This window comes from Drosophila takahashii, chromosome 3L, assembly GCF_030179915.1.
Source record: "Drosophila takahashii strain IR98-3 E-12201 chromosome 3L, DtakHiC1v2, whole genome shotgun sequence".
NCBI classification, from domain to species: domain Eukaryota; kingdom Metazoa; phylum Arthropoda; class Insecta; order Diptera; family Drosophilidae; genus Drosophila; species Drosophila takahashii.
Window position 1 is genome coordinate 21242256 of NC_091680.1, and position 21327 is coordinate 21263582.

General features: G+C 42.0%; 1 protein-coding gene and 2 long non-coding RNA genes across 7 annotated transcripts in view; 1 reads left to right on the plus strand and 2 right to left on the minus strand.

Annotated features, from left to right (window-relative positions):
* The window catches only part of LOC108055590 (uncharacterized), a 131246-nt gene that overhangs the window by 45753 nt on the left and 64166 nt on the right, over nt 1-21327 (plus strand). The window lies entirely within an intron of this gene.
* Eip75B (Ecdysone-induced protein 75B) overlaps nt 1-21327 on the minus strand; it is a 115921-nt gene that overhangs the window by 4246 nt on the left and 90348 nt on the right. For 3 of the 5 annotated variants that reach the window (XM_044393832.2, XM_017154565.3, XM_017154564.3), the window contains 2 exons: nt 12815-12959; nt 2941-3179 (listed from right to left, as the gene is read on the minus strand). In XM_044393832.2, coding sequence (XP_044249767.1) covers nt 2941-3179; nt 12815-12959 — 384 coding nt within the window. Of the gene's footprint in view, nt 1-2940; nt 3180-4612; nt 5605-12814; nt 12960-13368; nt 14843-21327 lie in introns of those variants that run through there. The other 2 variants (XM_017154563.3, XM_017154566.3) reach the window with 2 other exon arrangements.
* Nucleotides 15721-17079, minus strand: LOC123002970 (uncharacterized). The gene is made up of 4 exons (XR_006412332.2): nt 16674-17079; nt 16492-16601; nt 16044-16157; nt 15721-15984 (listed from the first exon to the last, which is right to left on the minus strand). It is a non-coding gene; the product is annotated as an uncharacterized lncRNA (long non-coding RNA).

Genomic DNA, 21327 nt, shown 5'->3' on the forward strand with positions numbered 1-21327 from the left:
CACCGCACCCCATCACGTCATCGCTTATTTCACACGCGAAGGTCAGCGAACCTCCCCCATCCCCTTCTATTTCACCCCCCACTCATTTAAATCAATAATAATAACTATTTGTACTTCCGCACGCCCACCACGCCAGCTATCTGCCGTCTCTTTCTACGAATGTCGCATTTCCTTAAACACCGCTGGAAGCTTTTGCTACAAAGTGGAAAAAGGAAAAGCTTCGCCTACGTCAGCTGGCTGTTCTGTTGTTCTGTTAGTTTTTCTGCTATTAGTTTCTAGGGGCTGCTTTTCAGCCCCCTCCCCACCCACAACCCCTAGTGTAGTTTAGTTGAGAGCTTTTGCTGCGCTGACATTAGCAGCCAAGGTCGACGAACTAGAGTTCAAGGTTCCGGATTGTGTGCTGTTACTATAGTTGTTTTTCTTTTTCCTGCTTTCGGCGCGTGTTTTTTTTCGTTTCATTTCGCCAGAGGAATGGAAAAGGGGAATAAATGTTCATGTTATTTCGCCATTTGGCTTTCCGGGTTTTGAGTTACATGAACATGCGCCAAGTGCCCCAGACAGCGAACGTGCCACCACCCCCTTCGGCCGCCCATCCCACCCCATAGACTACCCACCATTGTTCTCAGCTACTTGATTTTGAATTTACGTTTGATTTCATGTGTATGCTTCTCGCTTTTTTATTTATTTCGTTCTGTTTCAATAAGCACACGTTGTGCTGTCTGCCGCCGCCGCCGCTTCTTTTTCTCTTTCGATTTTCGCCTGATTAACCTTGAAAATGTTTTTTCTTTGTGCGAAAAAAGATATACTCATACTCGCAGATACAATAGAATGAAATTGGCTCGCATAAAAGAGGAAAGAGAAGAGGCAACCGGCAACCGGCAAGCAGAATTTCCCCCGCATTTTCTTTTCGCCGGCGCTTTGACGTCGTCGTATCATTTGATTTTTCGCCACGAAAATATATTTCTCATTGGCGCAAAAGCGGAAATAGTTTGCGAAAATACTAACGATGGCGGCGGTGGGGGCTATTTATGACGACTGGGCAAAGCTCCCCGATTTCCCCGACATATCACAAGATCCCAACCCAACCCATCCGATTCGATCCGAAACGACCTTCACAATGTGTTTTCGCCAAAAATAATTCCCAGAACTCTTGTACCGGCTGATATGGACTGCCAGATTGAATAATCTCTAGGGCTAATCGTTTGGCTAGAGGAATTCGTTCTATTTCTAGTCCGAATTCCGAATTCTCGCCGAGATCGCTGCGACTTAACCTCACCTTGCACCGCCGGCGAATCTTCCGCCTTCCGTCATAAGCGGAATATTACGACGCTTCCTAATGAACCACCTGACAATTTTACAGATTGCTCTCGACCGCCCATATATCTCTATATGTATCTCTAATATACATGTGTATATTGCATTTTTGTGACGCCGTTTGTCTGGCATTCGCTTCCTCATACTCATGACATTTTATGCATATTTTTTAGTGCCATTATTGTTTACTCATATATAGTGGAAATATCAACTGCAAACAGAGAAAGAGAGGAAGGCGGACTCGCGTTCATTTCATTCACTCCAAGGTTAAAAAATAACTCGCCCCAAGGTCGTTCTCTACCGTTTTTAGTGTGTGTGTGTTATATAGCACTTCTTGAACTGTCGATCGCATTTGATTTCTTTCTTCTTGAATATCAGCAAATCACCAAATCAAATTTTAACTTTTTTAGCCTTGCACTTGACTCTGACTTTGTCCCGCTGTTTTTTCACATTTTTTTGCCTGCTCGTGTCGCTTTTAAATATTTTAATAATAATTTATTTAAATGGGCAACGCATGTGTCTGGCTCGCCGTCTCTCTCTAATCCTGTGCTCTGTCCCTCTCGCTCCCCCCCGCGATAGCCAGCTATGTGCTTTCATTAATAATGACGCTACGCTTGACCTTGAGCTTTAGAACTTTGTTTGTGTACTTTGTTGTTGCCGAGAGCCGGGACACGTTTTTTTTTTTTTTAATATATATCTGTATGTGTATGAGGCACTTTTCTTTATCGCTTTCGGTTTGCGGTACAACAAATGGTTCATCGGCGTATTTTATTTCAGCGCCGAATCTTTTTACTTCCTCTATGCTCGATCCATTTTCTCTGACCCCAAAAATAAAACCCCAGTGACGTCGGTTGTAAAGTAAACAGAAAATGGTATTTACAAACTATAGCTAGCATTCATCATGCGGCTGTCAGGGGAAACCGACTGTCATAAATCTGACATTGACAAGCTTTTCGTCAAGAACTTGACCCCAAACTTGCCACTTCAATGGCCACGTTTGGAGGCCCCGCAAGAATCGAGCCGAAAGAGTCGACTCTTCGGCTCGTAGACGCGTCTACGTGTGGCCAGCGATTTCCTGGTTTAGAATCGTGCAAACAGGTTCACCTTGGCGCATGACTAACGCCGGCAGTAGGCAGTCACCAGTGAGCAGTCACTAGTAACTAGCGACTAGTTGCTGCCGATCTATGCATGTCAACAGAAGTCGGCGGCCCGGAAATGTGACTTCGCCTACGCCGTAACCTTTGGCGGGCTATTAATAATGTACTGATAGACGCGTAGGGCTGCTGGCATTTTCATAACTTTATGGCCAATGGTTATTTATGATACTTCTGTAAATGGTGTACTAACTCAATGCTAAATCAGTTCAGTAAAGATCTGTGGTGACATAAAATAAATCTTACTTTGCTCTGATTATTTTCACTACGATTTTAGAAATTACAAAAGTTCTTTGTTTTAATAAATATTTTAATTTTTGATTAGTGTCTCTACGTTTTTATAAATGTTGTTCCATCATAAAAGTTTTTACTAAAGATCTGTAGTATCATAAAATAAACCCTACTATTTATGCTCTTCGTTTTAATAAATATTTTCCCTTTTAATCCTTAAGAATTCAACACAAAAACTCACCAAAAGTGTGGGCATGGAGTAGGAGGGGCAATCCCGCGCCCGCTGCCGCATCGCCGAGACCTTCTCCTTGGTGAACTCGCAGGTCTCGAGGTGGGCGCGCAGCACGGCGGCGAGGAGGCGTGGCTGGTCGTCCAGCTCGGTGGCGAGGGCCCTCTGTTGGCCGCGATTCTGGGTACTTTGTTGCATGGCCGCCAGGATGCGCGCCTTTTCGCGCTTCGGCACGCGTCCAAAACGCACAGCTGCAATGGGAAAAAAGGAAAAGGATATTTCTGGTTAGTTTTCGGCCTTGTAAGCGGTGCTTAAACTTAAACTTCAGCCCAAGCATGAGCATAAAATTATGGGGCCCATCAATTGCACACTTCACTGCACGCAGAGCAGGTGCAACGGACAGCTGTTGTCCTGTTGTCACGCAGGAAGTGCCCCTGCCCCTTTTCCCGTTTTCCCCTGCAATTTACTGCCCTTCGAAGTGGGTCATTGCCTCAGCTGCCTCTGTTTCTTCAGTCTGTCAGTCTTCAGTCTTCGGTCTGCAGTCTTCTCTCCCCTGTTACACTTTCTCTTTTTTTAGATTTTTAATTTCTGCCTTTGGCCGCAACCGAAAAATTTGTATGTGGGTGAACTTTCACATTTCACCAACGAGAGAGGTAAAAAATCAGGCACGTTTGCGGTCACGTTTTTCGCACTAGGAATAAATCAAAGGGGAGTGCAGATGAGAGGGATCGATAAAAGTCGGTCGAGTTGTGGGCTCGCTAATTGAGAAGAAGGTTTGCAGAAGATCAAGGCGGGTTCAGTTTATATTAAAAACAGGTTTTTAAATTAAGTAATTTAATTTGATTTTTAAAAACTGTTTCTAGTAGTTCTAGTTTCCATTTGTAATATTTTCCGAAAGTTACTTTTAAGACTTTGGCCATTTACGACCATCAAACAAAATCTGACAAATGTTTGGCCAACTTTTCAATGTCAAAAGAAATTTCTACTCGCACAATTTCACTCCGGCTCGGTCGCAAAAGTGAAACAGCTCTTTTACCGATTTTTCACTGCTTTTTCCAGCAGCCAAGCCAGCGAGAGAGTGTGACCCACTTGCCGCGCAGCGAAATCCAGGTCAAACGAAATGGAAAATGAAGTCTGCGCAGGCGCAGCGACGGACTGCGCGTAGAAATTAGAGCGACGCGCCGCAACGTCCAACTTTCCCATGCGGAGAGACTGAAAAAGTTGGTCAAACATGCGATATTGTTGCTCCGCTCTTTCGGCTCTTTTTTTCTGTTTTTTAGAAAATAGCAACGCAACGCTGCCTTCGCCGGAGTTTCGATTCAAGTTTAAAGCTCTTCCGCGGCAAAGAAAAAATTATTGTATGTTTATAAACGAGGTCAACACTTCAATGGCGCTCGCTTTTGGTTGTTGCTATTTGTTTGGAGGCATCGACAAGAAGACAAAAAATAAAGGTAAACAAAAAGCGAATCAAAAGTGGAGAATCTCAGAACGCCTGCATTTCTCTGGGAGTTTCTTGTCTCTTTTTTTGGAAACCGAAAGCTGGGTGTTATTTTAATTTTGTTTAACTCTTTTTCTAGCCAAATCTGTGTCAGCCGGCTTAGGGAAATTGGTTTGGCTCTTTCACTTTCTAACTCTAACTCTTGTGCGACTTTCGGATTGGATCGCTTTGGATCATTTAACTTACGCGCATTGTGATAGTTGACGTTGCCCTTAAGTATGCCCTTCAATATCGGCAGTTCTTCGCCCATTTTTATGTTTTCTGTGCTTGATTGCGGGGTTTATTTTGACGAAATGCTTGACTTGGTCACTTTTCCCTTTGGGGGCACATCAACCACTCAGTTGAGCTCGCTCATTAAATATTTTTTCTTTGATAATTCTTCTTGGTTTTTGGCACACACACAGCTTTTTGGTTGGTACTCAGGTACATGTGGATATATATTTGTTTGAGAAACTTGTTATCTTATTTGCACTTAATCTCGGTTAAATATTTTAATTAACTGCTGTTTTGTTGTGAGAGGAACTTTGTTTGCTTGCTTTTCACATTGATTGAATTTTTGGAATATTTAGCAAATAAATTAGTGGTTGGTTTGGTTGGTATTTTAATATTTTAGGCGCGTAATCCAGACAGACGAGTGAGTAGTAGTGGGTGTTGCTTAAGTGTTTTGTTTCTTGGAGACTTGGTCGACTTTTCTTCACATTAACAATTTAACATTCATTGGTATTAATCAGCATTTTGTTTTAAATAATTTAATTTAATTTAATTTAACTGATATTAAATATTGGTTTAGTTATCTGTGGCAAATGCCGCACTCGCGTTGCTCTTGGCTTATTTCGGATCCCGCGGATCGCTGGCTAATATGACAAAACTCGACAAGGTCTCGAACGCGACTAACTGTAAAAGCCAAAGCGCGTTACGAATATACCCAGAGTACGGTATGCTATCGTATGGTATAGTATGGGGCCAATCGAGGAGAGCGAACCTCAACTGCGGCGACTGCGATGGCGACTGAGCTTCGGTCTCAAAACAGAAGCAGAAAACCGAAAACGCCGCACAAAACACAAAAAGCCGCAGAGGCAACGACCAACGGAGCGCTCGAAAGAGAGCCAAAGAGGGAGCTAAAGAGCGGGAAAAGCTCTTTGTCAATGGGGCAACCTTTGTTTTTGAGCGGGGGCAACAAACCATTGCAAGAGAGCTGAGTCTGTGATAAGATGTGTAGCTCTTCTAACTCGTATTTTTAAATATTTTGTAAATAATGTTTATGAAAATATAAAATTTCGTATTTCTTTAAATCCATATAAATTTTAATTTCTAGTGCATATCTTTTTGTGTTGACATTCTAACACTATTTTTTCAATATTTAATTAAAATAAATAATATTTATTCTATAAATATTTCTTATGTACAATGTACACATTTGCTTTCTGTAATTGTTCTTTGATATATTGAAACAATGACCCACCCCACACACAAAGCAAGTTCAAGCACTGATAAGCTTTCCCTGATAAGCTCTTCTTTTTAAGGGCGCTTTATCGGCGCTTATATCTCTCTTTTCTTGCACACCATCTTCATCCATCGAAGGAAAGTTCAACAAACTCGGAAGAGAGGACACAAGAGCACAAGACTCTCTTAAGAACTCTTAAGCTTCGCAGAGCTTTTCACCACGCAAGAGAAAATGGTGTTGAGTTGGGCAAGCTTTCGGAAAGCTTTTGCCGTACTTGTGAATATTTTGCACGGGGGCATTTTTCACGGTGCGTATGAGTGATGTGTGTGGAACATTGCGCATACGTCACGTTGGCAGGTGGAAAATCTAGACTGGAGGCTGAGGCCAGTAATGAGATTGCTAAATCAAACTTGATGACTTCACGCCTGAGTGGATAATTTACGACGCCACTGGCCCCGTCTGCCCGTCAGTCGAGGGTTAAGCATTGAGTTTGCATTTAAGCAAATGCAGATCTTTTTATGTTCAGCTTTCATAGGTGACTCACTCGATCCGGCGATCATCGCCAACTGACGTGAGTGTTCCAGATTGTTTGTTTATTCAAACTCTGGCTTTGTCGTCGAGTCGCTTCGGTTTACCCCACCAGAGTGCGGTGGTCAATGAACTTAGCGGCCCGAATGAGGCCACAAAAACGTAACGAACAACGAGCAACATTTAATAATCATTCCGGCGATGCGACGAAAGTAAAAGTGAAAGTTGTTTGGCTCTTTTTCGGGTAGAAATATTCGTGCGTGCCGTGGAAATGCAGGCAACTGGATTGGTCAACAGTGTTGAGTAGGCCTATAAAGGTTGCATAACGCCCCGAAGATTGGGGCTAAAGACAGCAGACACCAAAAGGCGGAAAGACGGAGAGACAACTGGATTCAACTGGGGCGAAGGTGGCCCAAAAACGAAACGATTGCGATGTGATAACAGGCCGGTAATTTAATGGGCTTTTTTGTATAATTACAACCATTATTTCCACTTGGTTGTGTCGAAATAATTTATTTAATTTTTAAAATAAGAATTTTACTATTCGAAAAACTTTTTTATTAAGGTCTCATCTCTCTCATTTGCAAATCTTATATAAGCTTATTCTGCTGGCCGAGAGGAAACCAGTTCAATAGCATCGCTTTGGTCATAATTGGCATTCACAATAATGCCAGCAATTAAAAGCCAATTAACAAGTTTCACTTTCACTGCGACAAGACGCGAGGCTAGCCTCATTTTGCGCCGTGCCATCCCAAGTGCCTTGTATCAAGTGGCTTTCTAAACTCGAATTGCTCATGATTACTTGTTATTGTTTGGGCATTTGAGCGGCTGACTTCCTGAATTACGGGGAAGTAATAAACGAAAGCCGAAATCCAAACTTGTTGTTTACGCGACGAGGCAGTCGACGAGTTCATTGCACCCACAGAGCGGAGGAAGAGGCCTACTTTCGGTTTTGGACTATGGCTATAGGTGATTCACAGACACCTCTGGATGATGGCTTTACGTAAAGTCACATAAGCGACACAATTGTTGTTGCTTTGGTCTTTGGTTTTTTTTTTGGTTGTCGGTTTGCTTGCGTAAGTTGTTTACAACGCGATCGAAGCGTGTGGAAAGAGCCACACGGACAAACAAAGGGGGGCACACAAAAGAAATGATATGCCGAAGAAAGGGGCCGAAGTGAACCCCAAACCCCAAATAATAATAATAATAATAATAATGAAGCCATCAGGCGTATGTTGTGAAGTTTCTTGAAATTTCTCAAGACAAAAGAAAGCCCCCGCATAAGCAAGTATTTTGTGTTTTATTTTCGGTTTGGAGCCTTCGTCTCTGGCTTTTGTGGGTCATGAAAAATGCCTCAATGAAAAACGCCGGGGAGGTCGCCGCCGCGCATTTAGCGCATAGCAGCACTTGACATCGCTCGGATCGCTCAGGGTAGAGTAGACCCTGTGCCATATTATTAATTTAACATGAAAAGGTCGTGCCTCGATTCATTTCATTTCTCATCGACGAGGTGTGGAGAACAAAGGGCGAAAATCAAACAAAAGGCGAGCGAAAGCAGCTGCAGTTAAGGCTAAGGCATGAGTAATTAATTAATTAATCATCCAATTATTTAGAAAAATATCTTAGCTATTCCAAACTTTTCTAATGAATTTCCCAACCTTTTTCATCACTGACCTTTACAATCCCCCTTCCTTTCCAAAAAAATTCCCAATAAATACCCCGACTTGTTTACAAGTTCAGAAATTATTCTCCCCCTGAAAACAAAAAATTGGGTCAAGCTGATCTGCATCTACGCGCATTGCAAGCGAACGGACTTCAAAGGCATACGCAAAAATAATTCCATTTCGTGTCTAATCATTTTCGAATAAATGCGCGCCAATGCCGTCGCCGTCGTCGCTGCAGCAGAGGCGAATGACCGTGCCTGACCCAAATAAGAGTCGCTGCACTCGGCGACAAACTGCAGGCCCCTCGCTTTAACCCCTTGCTGCCCCCTCGCAACATTCGCATTTTGCTCAGCCTCTGACGTCGTGCAAAAATTGCAGCCGAACGAAACGAGGCCGAGTGCAATGAACAGCATTCAGCACACGAAAGAGAGGGGTATATATAGGGAGAGAGAATAAGAGAGAGAGAGAGAGAGAGACAGAGACGGCATGCAAATGCAGCTTCGAACAAGTTGCGACTGCTCGTTGTTGGATGTTGCAATGCGAAACCTTCGAGAAATTTTACAAGAGTCGTTGAACTCTGCGGCTCGGTCGTTTAACTGTGGCCCAAAAGCAGCAACTGCAACAGCAGCAGCAGCAGCAACTGCAACATCGGCCCACAGCAACGGCAATATTGCTGCAATGTTGCTCTCTCGGAGAGCAAATTTGAGAGCTGGAAAACTAGTTTTTGGCGCCGAGGCATTGAAAAAAGCGAAAGTACATTTTTTATTTCGCCCGCTTCTCCTCCCCGGGGGAAAAAAGCAAAAAAAATATATATAAAACTCGGCTCGTTCGAGCTGCCAGACGAACGACGAGCGCTCTTCGTGGCGAGAGGTAAATGAACCTTTTGAAGGTTCAACTTGCGTAGTAGGCGACGCCAGCGTCTCGTGTAAAACAAGTTTGTTACGTTCGCTGGCTTTTTGCTTTTGGCTCTTTTCGTCTTTCTTCTTGCGCTGCCTTTTGGCGCTCTTTTCTTTGCAATTTCACCGTTAACCATTTTTTGTGGCTGCCTTTTGTGAGGCAGGTGAAGGCAGTTGTGCTGCCTAACTTTATGTAACCAAAGCGAAGAAAAGAAAAAAATAAATAAAAATAAAAAAAAAATAAATGAAGCTTCAGCAGGCGACCGAAAACTCAAGTTGTCAAGCAGCTGCCGTTGTTGAAGTGTTCAGTGTTTTTTTCGCTACTCTCTTTTCGCTGATTTTTTCCTCCTTTTCATTTGCTGATGGATGACACGCGTGAAATGATTTCACTTATGGACAGCAAGTAATTGTATAAGCGTCAAAGGAGTGGAGTAACTGGGCTTGAAAACGGAGTTTTAATAAAATACTAGAAATACCAGAAAATACTAGAAATACTATATTTAGTTATTTCTAAAACCAGTTCAATCTTTTCGATTGCCTCACAAAAACCTTCACCCGACTACTGACTGTAGAACCTCACCCACATCGTCATCATTAGCATTTTGTACTTGAAGCTGCGAGCTGTTCTAGCGCCGCCCACTCACGCGCCCACTCTCATGAGCCGAGTCGAAGGCTCCTTGAACTGTTCCAAGTGTTCAGCTACTCCTACCGAGAGGCCCAACCCCGAAAGCCCCCAGTCAGCCCCCAAACCCCCAACCCATTACCCCTGGTCTCTGGTCTCTAGTCTATAGTCTCTGGTCTCCTTGTCCGCCTTGTTCTCGTTGTTATTGTAAATTTTGTGTAGCCTCCAATATTATTTTAGTCAACAGCTTGCCATGAGTATCTGTGTGTAGCACTGGCATTTTAATGTATTTGTAATTGACCTGAATAAAGTTCAAAACACTCGCAGCGGCGAGGCAAGGCGAAATCTACATGCATGATGTTGTTGCTGCTGCTGTTGCTGCTGTGTGTGTGTAGCCTCAAAATAATAATGATTGCGACAACAACAGCAACAACGAGCATGTCGTAGTTGCTCGTTTATATATATTTATGTGCGCATATATATATAGAAAAAATGCTGTGCCTTCGATAATTGACAATTGTTTGATTATTTTATGTGCTTCTGGGACACACCAGCAACTAATTGCTGCTGTGCATGTTGCTTGTAGGTGCGGTTATCTATTTGCTAAGCCATGATTTTGATGGGGAGATATAAAAGAATTTTGGAGGCCTAAGATAAAATAAATGTTGTAAAGAAATCTAGAGAATATTTATCTATTTTCTTTTTCTAAAATTCCTCTTTATAATTAATCTTCAAATATTATTCAGTGATCTCCTCCCTTCCCCTCCTTTTTCGCGGGCTTTATCTCGATTCTCGTTCGTGTTGCATATTTACTTTCAATTTGCCTAACCTCGCGCTAATTTAAGTTCATTTCAATTAAAAGCCAGCATGTGTGCATGTGCATGTGCCAGCTAGAAGAGAGCAATATATAGAAAATTAGAATATGGCGAGAAGAAAAAATCCAACGATTTATTGTTTTAAATTTCGGTGGATTTTTTGGATTTTTTTTTTTGGCCAGCCCACGGTGAACTAATAAATTTCCAAGCAAATCCGCAAAATCAAATGCAAAATGACGAGAGTGTTGTGCACATTGTTCGTTGTTTACTATCGCTACTAGCGCTCACACAGATACGAGGCACGCACACAGGCGCAACCACCTTCACTGGCGCTCTGCCGCCGCGCTGCCGCTGCGCCGCCGATGGTGACCCAGTTTTCCTGCACGTCAGCGGCGGTCAATGAACTGAGCCGAGTTGGGACGTATTTTATTTGACTTTTTCGAGGGGGGCGCTTGTGTGCGCTAAATTTCGGTTTCGTTTTCATTTCTTGCGTTATTTTCGTGTCTTTGCAATAGCAAAAGGAAAAGCCAGAAGACAAAACACCAACAAAATGGCGCCTATTACTGGCCAAAGAAATTATGAAAGCAGCCGAAATGTAACGAAACGAAATGAAAAAGAAAGTGTTTCGAAATGGCCGCCAATTATATGGGTATATATATTTTTCGGTTGGTTTTTTTCGAAAAAGTGAAAGTAGTTGTCTCTTCGCTGCGATACTTTTTGTAAACAAAAAATAAATTATGATTTCGTGGCGTTTTCTAGGTCAGTCGCTCTTGTTTTATAACTGTAAATTGTTCATCAGCGGCCCTCGATGTTTTTTGTTTTTTTTTTTGCTTTTTTTCGGCGTGTGCGTTTTATTTTAATTTTCCTTGAAAGATAAGGCAACCGGCAGCGCAGTCGCCGTCGCTTAAATAGCACACGGTCATTTTTATTATAAACAATTCGAAATTTGTTGGTTTGCTTTTTTCTCTTTGTTTTTTTTTTTTGCTTCTTTATTTTTCGATTTTATTTCATTGCTGTTGCCGAGTTCGAGTTTGCCGTTTATTTGGTTGGCGGTCGAATTTTTGTTCGGTTCACATGACTTATTTTTGGCACTAGCTTTGGGTTGCTCTAGGCACAGAACTAGTTCAAGGATTTGCTAAAAAATTATTTTATTGTGCTCGGCTCTAGGTTAGTGGCTAATTGATGGTAGGATTTTAATGGTGACAGCAGAGGGGCCTCATTAGTGTTTGGTGGTGGTAAACAAAGGCATAAAATTAGTTGTCATACTATAATAATGAGGGGGTGTTTTTGGGGGAAAAACGAAAAAAGGGAAAAAGCGATTTTTTTCTAAAGAAGGTTATTTTTTTAATTTATAGACTTTTGAAATTTATTTAAAACTGATTATTAAAAATGTTACATTTCCCAAACATAATACTTTTTACTTTAACCCTACTACATATTTTTCACTGCTCTTTTTTTACTTTCCCCTTGCCACACACGCGCGCTCCACATTCGAAAAAATATCAAAATCTAATCCATCAATTACAACATCGAAGGCAGCAACAAATACTACATATTTTACACAAAGGCCGCGTCTGCGTGTTGCCTACAAAACAGCGTCTCCCCGCCTCTCTCCCCAGTATACCCGTCCCTCTTCCCCACGTCTCTCCCTCACTCACACACACACACACGCATGAACCACTTTCGTTTTCGTTTTCACTGCAAACAGCAAACATGGCCGCCCAGCGAGAAGTCAATGAACGTGGAAAAGAGAGTGCGAGAGAGTTTGAGTGTTGCATGTTGTATGTGTGTGTGTTGTGCTTTCATAATCGCTGGCTATTTCCTGTAAATATTTTCCGGGCTGTGAGCTTAATTTAAACAAATTATTACAAAACTCAATAATAACAAATGCAGTCAGCGTAACGTAACGAAGAGAAAGAGAGGGAGAGAGAGAGGGAGAGCTCAGAGAGAGAGAGATAGGGCGAATGATGGCCTCGCTCTGCTGTCTCCATTATGGATTTGGGTTAAGTGCGTTCATTCAACTTTTAACACCATTTCGAAATGGCGCACACTTCTCGCCGCCGACAGCCTGCTCTCAATTTATCATGCGGGTGTGTGTGCTCTTTTTTTCGTGTTGTTCGGGGAATTTGTTTAAACAAAATAGACAACTTTTACTTTGCCGTGAAATCGCGCCAAGCGAAATGTTGCAATACAGACTCACACACACTCGCAGAGCTAAAATTTCGTTCACGGCTGGTCAATGAACTCAGAAAAGCCGAGCGAACTTCGTGTGGCACTCGGCTAAATCGTCGTGCGTCCGAATGTTGCTGTTGTTGAGCTTGGTGTTGAGCTTGAATTAATTTGGCCCGTTTCGAGTAGCTCATTTTCCCTCCCTTATTTGATATTTTCATAACTATAAGGCATATTTTTGTGTACTCACCATCGCGACTCATGCCCACGGCGATGCACTTTTTCAGGCGGCAATATTGACAGCGATTGCGATTGATGCGCAGAATGCTGCACTGTTGATTTTTGGTGCAGGGGCGATACTGGATCTTTTGCTGGATGGAGCGACGGAAGAAGCCCTGTAATGATAAGGCAATAGAAACATCGGTTAGTAAGTGATAAGGTTGTTAAAAAATAGTTAGTAGACACTATCGATACTATCGATAGTATCGAAAATTAAAGAAAATAAAGCACAAATTGTAAAAATAATGGAAAAATATGAAAAAATAATTATGGAAAATGTGTGGTTGACTCTAAAAAATAATTGGGAAAAAAACGATCTAACTTTTACAGTGATAAAAGTGAAATTAAATTCAAAAAATTCATGTAAAATTCATTTTTTTTTTTTGAGCGTAGTATCGATTGTTAAAACCATGCTATCAATTTTTTTTACCAATCCTAGTAACTGATAATGGTTCAAAGCGGACCTAAACAAATTCCTACAAATTATATTTATCAAATACAAATCCCCCCTAATAATAAACCTACATCGGCATCTTCGTTCGCTGACATCGCCGGCGTGCTTCTCCCCGCATTCCCGTTACTCAGAGCCGTGTCCAAATTTTCATCGAACTTCTGGCACAGGTAGTTCAGCTGCGAGGAGTCCAGTCGCTGGTGATGCTGCTCGCACAGCTCATCGTCGCAGCCCGAATCCTGGGCCTCGTCCATCTCCTCCAGCTGCTGATCATCCCCGCCGCCGCAGGTGCAACAATTTCCCGCACTGGAGTTGCTCGAGTTGCTCATTAGCGAGCAGTTGCTGTCGGAGCTATCCCTTCGCTGTTGCTGCTGTTGTTGCTGCTGCTGTTGTTGTTGCTGCTGCTGGTGGTGTTGCACCTGGTGCTGCTGCTGCTGTTGGGATTGTTGGCGCAGGAGATTGGCGATTTCCTTGTGGGTCTGCGCCGAAAAGGGACTATCACAGTGCAGCTGCTTGATGTTGCTGGTGGGTATGGCAGCTGGCTTCGTCTCCTGGTGGCTGGTGGTCTGCTGCTGCTCCAGTTCCCGCTGCTTGAGCTCCCGCGCATAGCGAATCTTCTTCCAGGGACACTGATACTGCTCGTAGCTACTCTCCTCGAGCGATTTCTCCGCGGGGTTGGCACTCGGGCAATCCTCATCGCTGTTGGACTCAATTCCCGATTCGCTGTCATTTTTGGCGCTCAGATCGGCACATGGCGGCTTTGGTGTTGCTACAATCTGCTGCTGCTGACTAATACTATTTGTTGTCTGGGTGTTGTTGCTGTTGGTGGTTGTCTTTACTAGTGTTGCAGGTGTTTGTTGTTGCTGTTGTACGATTACTGCTTCGTTTTTCAGTCTTTTGCGTTGCGGTTGCTGATGCTGCTGATGTTGCTGCTGCTGCAGATAAACAATTTGTTTGGGCGACTGCTGTTGCTTGTTAATGGGCGCCGATTCCAGCAGCTTTACCAATGCCGAGTGTTGCTGCTTCAGCTGTTGGCTCTTTGCCTGCTGCTGGTGGGGATGCTGCTGATGTTGCTGCTGCTGCTGCTGCTGCAGGGGCTGATGTTGCTGCGGTGCCGCGACAATATGCAGATTACCGCCTCCATTTCCCGTCAGCAGCACTATCGTTGTGCCGTGTTGCTGCTGTGACTGTTGCTGCTGCTGCTGGGGCAACTGGAGTTGCTGCTGCTGCTCTTGCATCGCACAAACCATATTTGAATTAGAGATTTTGTTTGCTTTTTGGCTTCAGAATGACACTTGAACTCTCGATTGTTGGTTGCTCTACGATTTGCTAATAAGGAACATTGCACACTTCACTTTGATCTCACTTCACTGGCACCAACAAAAATATTATGTGATATTATTTGCTATTCCTATTGAACATTTGTTGGCTCTGCTCTCTATCTCTTTCGCTTGATCCAGCTGTATTATGATATTTATTTATTTTTTCGCGCGCTTTTCTTGCTCTGCACAACCGCTGCCAACGACGAGCAATTTGCGAATGAAAGCAGCGTCCACCAGCAGCACAAAACGACCCAGAGCAACTCAAAGCAGCCAGCCGAAGTGGCTTTTTGTGCCTCGTGTTGCTTCGGGCGGCTCTCTCGCTGTTGCTGCTGCTATTGCTGCTGCTCCCGCTGATGTTGCTGCTGTCGTTTTGTATTTTGTGTTTTTGTTTTTGTGTGCCAACTGAGGACATTCACTCCAAGCGTCGACAGCGACGCCAGCGTCTAACAATAGATGTTGCTGCTTGGTATTGCTGCTGCTGCTGCTGTTGCTGCTGCTGCAGTGGGGGCGCCTGGTAAACAATTCTACCACCACCCACGCGACACTCTGATTTCTCAGGTAGCTCAGGTATCTCAGGTACACTCATAGAAATTTTCCGGTAAAATCGCCCTAAAAACAAGGAAAATCGCCCTAAAACGGGGGTCAATGGCGACTAGGCAACAAAATAAGGGCAAATTGCCCTAAAAATACGGGTGAATTTGTCATACATTTAGGACGATTTTTCGTAGATCTAGGGCGATTTTTCTATTTTCAAAGGTAATTGCCCTAAAAATAAGAAATGAGACCCTTAAACTAAAGGCAGTTTCCTTTAAATCCAGGGCGATTTTTTTGGACTTATAGGCGAATTGCCCTGGAAATCGGAAAAAATACCTTTAAACTAAAGGCAATTTTTTATAAATCTAGGGTGTTTTTCTGGATTTTAAGGCGAATTGCCCTAGAAATAAGGAAAAATATCCTAAAACTAAAGGCAGATTTTCATAAATCTAGGGCATTTTCTCTGGATTTATAGGTGAATTGCCCTAAAACATGCAAAATGCTCCCCAAAATTTCACGGCCATTTTTCATAAATACAAATACAATTTTAATATATTTTTTTTTTGGTTTATATTTTTGTTTGTTGTTATTTACATTAACTACAAATATATTTACACAATTTATAGGTTTACAAATTTACATACTCTCCTATTCTTATTGCTAAATGGATTATATCGGGTTTAAAAATTATAAATAATAAATAACTTTAAAAGAAACGGCTTCCCGAGTCTGCAATGGTGTGCTTCGCGTTCTTGCTCCCGGCGTCCTTTTTTCTTCTTGCTGTCGGCACCAACACTGAATGGATCGCAAGCCAATTTAAAGTTGATTGTATCTCTATTAAATGAAAACAGTCTAATTATTATATGATAATAGAAAAAAAGAGAAGCACTTACCTTCAGAGCTTTCCAAAAATTTGAGCAGGTTTATTTCCTGTTGCTTCCTTACTCCTGCTTTTATTAAGTCCGAAAAGTGGTTTGCGAAAGCTGGATCTGAAAAGCGTTCTCGATCTTAAAAAAAAAAGAAAAAAATGTTAGAAATTAATATAAAAATGCACAACCAACACACACAATTTTCATTTAGCCTGCGGTTGCGTTTGCTGCTACTCCTAGAAAAAAAAAGAAGCAGAAAAAGCAAATTTCGAGCACTGACGAAATGTCGCAATAGAAATTTGGGGGCTGTTTTGGCATATGCACTTATGAATGCGGTTTGTCCGGTGCATAAATACAGATTTCTTGTAAATATATACATATGTATGTGTGTATTCTGTTGCATCATCTTTTTAACTCAAGCATTATTTACATATACACATACATATATGTATACTCTTATTAATGATCTTACTTTGTTCTGCCACACTTCCAAAACTTCCGCTTCTGGACCGACTAGTTGAACAGGAATTTCTCCTCGTAGCTGCTTCCACTCAAATTTTTTAAAGTTTCCGCTGCATTTTCCTTTGTTACAGATATGTAAATTCAATTAGTTATTAATATCCAAATTGCACAATTATATATGTATGTACTCACCAGAAATCAGAAAAAGAATCGCCTCCCAAGTCCCTTAATAGCGTTTACATTTTTCACTTTTTCACAAACAAAAGGTTTCATACAAACACGTCTTTCACTGCCAAGCGCCCGAAAAATTATGACAAAGTCTAGACAATGCAACTCTTTCTACCCCCACCCTTGCCACTGCAGCGGACGAAAAGTAGCAAAGAAGAAGAAAAAGGGTGGACTTCTCTAAAGTCAAATGCGCTCAGCATCAAAATTCATAGAAAAAGGTCCGCCCTAATATACACACACATTCACTTGTTTTGACCTGTCAACCACACACACATACACACATGTATTACATATGTATCCATTAATTGCGTCTTAAAATTTCGTTTGACTCTTCCTTGTTTTTAGGGCAATTTCAGAACATTTTTTTTGCTATTTTGTTCTACGTTTTAGGGCGATTTCGCCCTAAAAAGAAGGAATTACTTTTGGAGGCGACTCATAAAAATTCGCCCTAAAAAACACGGAAAATTTGCCTTTTTGAAAAAACTAACCCTAAAAAATATTTTCCATGGCGATTTTTCGTATATTTAGGGCTAGCCACCCGTATAATAAGAAAATTTTCCTTAGTTTTAGGGCGACCTCGGTTTTAGGGCGACTTTTCTAGTATTTAGGTAAAAATTTCTATGAGTGTAGTTGCTGCCACTGCCACCTGACTGATCAGCTTTGTTTGATAACAAAACAGAGGCGGGCTGTGCTGTTCTGTGCTGTTCTATTCTGTTCGATTGTTCCCCATAGATTCCCAACGCGCGTATTGTGTTTGCTCATGTTTTGATATTTGAGTGACAAATAAGATTAATTGATATGGGGGCTGGCTGAGCCATCAATGTGAGTATGACAGGCCTAAGAGGATCTGAGATCTGGAACGATGTTCCCGAACGCCTTTTGGGGTCATCTATACGAAAGGGGATGGGGGTGTATGTCCAGAAAACTTAAGAATGATTAAGATTAAGTTTCACGATAGTTTCCAGAAATAGGTAATAATTTTTTAGAAAAAGAATTGAGACAAATGTATCTTAATTATTTTGAACTAAGCAAATTCAGCTGTTTCTTCTTTCAACTTCTTTGATACTCAACAAATATGACCTAATTTGCAGGACAATCCCCGCCTAATTAACAAAATGCAAACATTATGCTTGGGCAAATATTTTTGCCGCATTTAAAAAATTTGTCAATTGCTGGCGGTTCGATGAACTCCAAACTCCACTTTCCAACCAGATGATTTAATAAGTGTATTAAATAATATTTGTTCGCATTGTGATTTTTTTGGGGCCAAGAAATGCACACAAGTTGTGGGTCCCACCTCTCGCTCGCACTTCGCCATAGCCCCTCTCGCTTGCACACAAGCTACGTAACCAAAAAGCCCCAAAACGTTAGCGACGTCAGCAGAGGCAGCGGCAGAGGCAAAGCAGCGACCGAGGCAGCGACCGAGGCAGCGACTGCGGCGGTGGTTCAGTTCAACGAACCCCGCCATTGTCGTGACCCACATTTCGGTCAGCCACCTTCGAATGTGGAGCTGCGAAAGAGAGGGCTATAGGCGTTTGGGAAAGAGACGGGGCGAGAAAGCCGAATGCCAAAGCCGAAGCCGAGCGAACTCGAAACGAAGTGGCGAGAAGAGAGTGAGAGAGCTCTGCTCTCAATGCATTTTGCATGCAAATTCGCTTGCAGTTCAGGCAGATATATATATGTATGTTCGAGAATATATATATGTATTTGCGATTTTTGAGCTCTGGCGGTCGGTCAACGACACAGAAACCTCAGGTGGGCTTGGCTTCGACGGGGGGCGGAGTATGTATGCCTACATACACAACTGTCGAAATGCGTTCAAGGAAATCTTTGGCAATTAAAAATTTGCACACACATTTTTTGCGAATTTTTAACCAAGCCTGCAATCTAAGCTGCAGAATCTAGGGTCATTGCACTGCGCTCGGTTGGGGGTGTCGAGAGATTTGCACTCATTTTCGAACTCGGCTTTCGGGAACTTTCGGAAACAGCTGTGCCATTTCCCCTCTCTCTATCTCTCTCTTTCTCCCGCCGCGGCGTGGCCAAATGTGAATGAACTCTGCTCGCAAAGCGAATAACAAGTTTCAAAAGAAAGTGAGAGCTCTTCCACACACAGAAAGGCACACACATCGCAGCCTGCTCTCTCTCTCTCCCCAAGTATCCACTTCTCTTTCTCTCGCCACCCCCCTATTTTTGCTTTTGATCCGCAACGTCATTTTATAACTCATTCTTTGTTTGTTTGTTAAATAATTTCTTTTTTGGCTCTGCTTTGGCACATTTTTTCCCTTCTGTAATTTGTTGTTAATTTTGTTTTTAATTTTTTTTCGGCGGGCTTGAGTTCTTTTCATGAATGATCCTATGCCGCGGGGGGTTTTCTTGTTTATTTGGCTGCCTGTATTTTTTGCTGAAACCGCCTACCTGTTGGCACGATCGTTGCCTCGAAAACTGCTTGACCAAGATTTCTGTTCTGTTTCGGTTCTTTTATGTTCTTTGTTTTGCTTGAGGTATATTTTTTGTTTGGGGAGGGTGCTACCGTCGGAACTTGACATCAATTCGATCGATCGATCGCCCCAGAAGAGCTGTTGAGCAGGTCCAAAAAAAAGTCGGCAACTTGATGGATGCCGTAAAGAAATGGAGGCAAGTGGAACCATCTCGTGTCGAAATATTTTCGTATTTATAGGAATTTAAATTTTGAAGGGATCTTACAGTGATATTTCATGTGAAATGGATTAGCCTTCTTTTATTTTAGTCTTTGTTCTACACTGCTCTCCACCAAAATAGGGATCACTTATCAATAAAATCTCTTCAACATAAACAAGACATTCCACAGACTTCCCTGAAACCATTTGGAAACTTCCCGACCGATCTCCCATCTCCACTTCTTTGTTTCCCCCATTCTTTCTCTCCCTTTTTTATGTTCTGCTCTACGTCGACCGCCCACACATATTTAAAAAACATCACACACCGTCACATAAACAGACAATACCTAATCTCCTGTCATAACGACGATCGTTTGTTGGGCTTTCAGAACTCCCTCGCCCGCTTTTCTCCCAGCCCCCTTCTTCTGGCCCCCTATTCTCTTCTCCCTTTTTGGGGGCTCATTCCATGCGTCAGCAATTAGCACGTGCCTGGGTCTTCAGACTCAGACTGGGACTTCAAATCCGATCCGGAACTTTATGGCGCTTTACAGTTCATTCAACGCTCGTTCGTCAAGCTTGTCTTGAAGTTTATTCGACAGTTGCTCATAATTCATACCAAGCTATACAGTCAAACTTTGTTGGTGCCAACATTTTTTAGAGTTGAAAAATGGCTATAGGTTTCTGAGATGATGACAAAAATATCAAAATATTCCAAAAAAATTAAAAAAAAAATAAATTTTCAGAAATGTTTCAAAAAGTATGCAATAAAAACTGTGTTTTTTGCGAAAAATTCAGAAGTACGAAACTCTTTAAGACCTTTTTAAGAGATATCTTTATAAATCTGTTTAGAGAATTATAAATTGATTTAAACTAGACTGATAGAGAGAAAACTATTATTTTTTAATTTTAATAGGAAATTTGAGAAGTACGACTGCCAAAAAGGTGAAATGATGTGTAAATAAATTATGTTCGAATTACAACTATGCGACCTGCGCCTGGCCGCCCATTCAGGTCAGAGGTCAACGCTCCCAGCCACCAAGGATAATTCTACCCATCTCTCTGTCCTCCACCGCCTCTCTTTTTCTCTTTATCCTTCCTTTCTGGTAGTAAAAGCAACACGAGGTCAGCCGCACGTAGGCAAAAAAGGGAGTCCTCTCACCCTCTCGCTTGCACTTGCAATCCACCCCCACACAACCCAACAAAAACACACACACACATTCTGGCTCTTTGGCCTCGCGCTCATTGACGTCACTTCTGCATTCCCTGGCTCTGCCGCTGCGCTGCCAGCGCTGAGTTCGTTCAACTCGCCTGCCTTCATGGTCGCCTTGCAATAGTTGTTATTGTGGGGCACATTGCTGTTGCTTTTGCCTTTGCCTGCTTTTGTGTTTGTATTTGTTTTTGCTTTGGGGCGGTTTTTGGGGGTGGTTTGGGGGTGGCAGACCGGAGGTGTGGGCTTGCGTGGCCCAGGAACACGTTTAGTTAGTTCTAGAACAAGCTGAGCTAATCGAATACATGTCCTGATTCATTGAACTAATGGGCAATCGTTAGAAATACAGTTCAAATACACAAAGTTATGAAGAATAAAATAATTATTTCCAATATTTGAGAACCATAAAAAGTATATTTTTTATAAATAGTTATACAAAATATTATTGTTTAAAATACTGCAATTAAATTATTTAAATGCATAGTAAAACAGAAAATATATATTGGTAAATTTCAAAATATTTTTTGAATTTTAATCATTTTTTAGCAAAAATTTAAAACTAAATTTGATTTATGTTAAAATTTGAAAGATCCCCTTTGGTCGTTTTCCCTGTATCCCAAAATAATTAACACAATCATGGCATATTGGGTGGCCAAAACCAAGGCCAGATTAACTTTGATTTCCAGCTCACCATATTTAATGAGTTCCCACACTGGCAAATAAACCACAAAGCACTAATGATGACAAATCAGAAGTCAACAAAATAAACCAATAT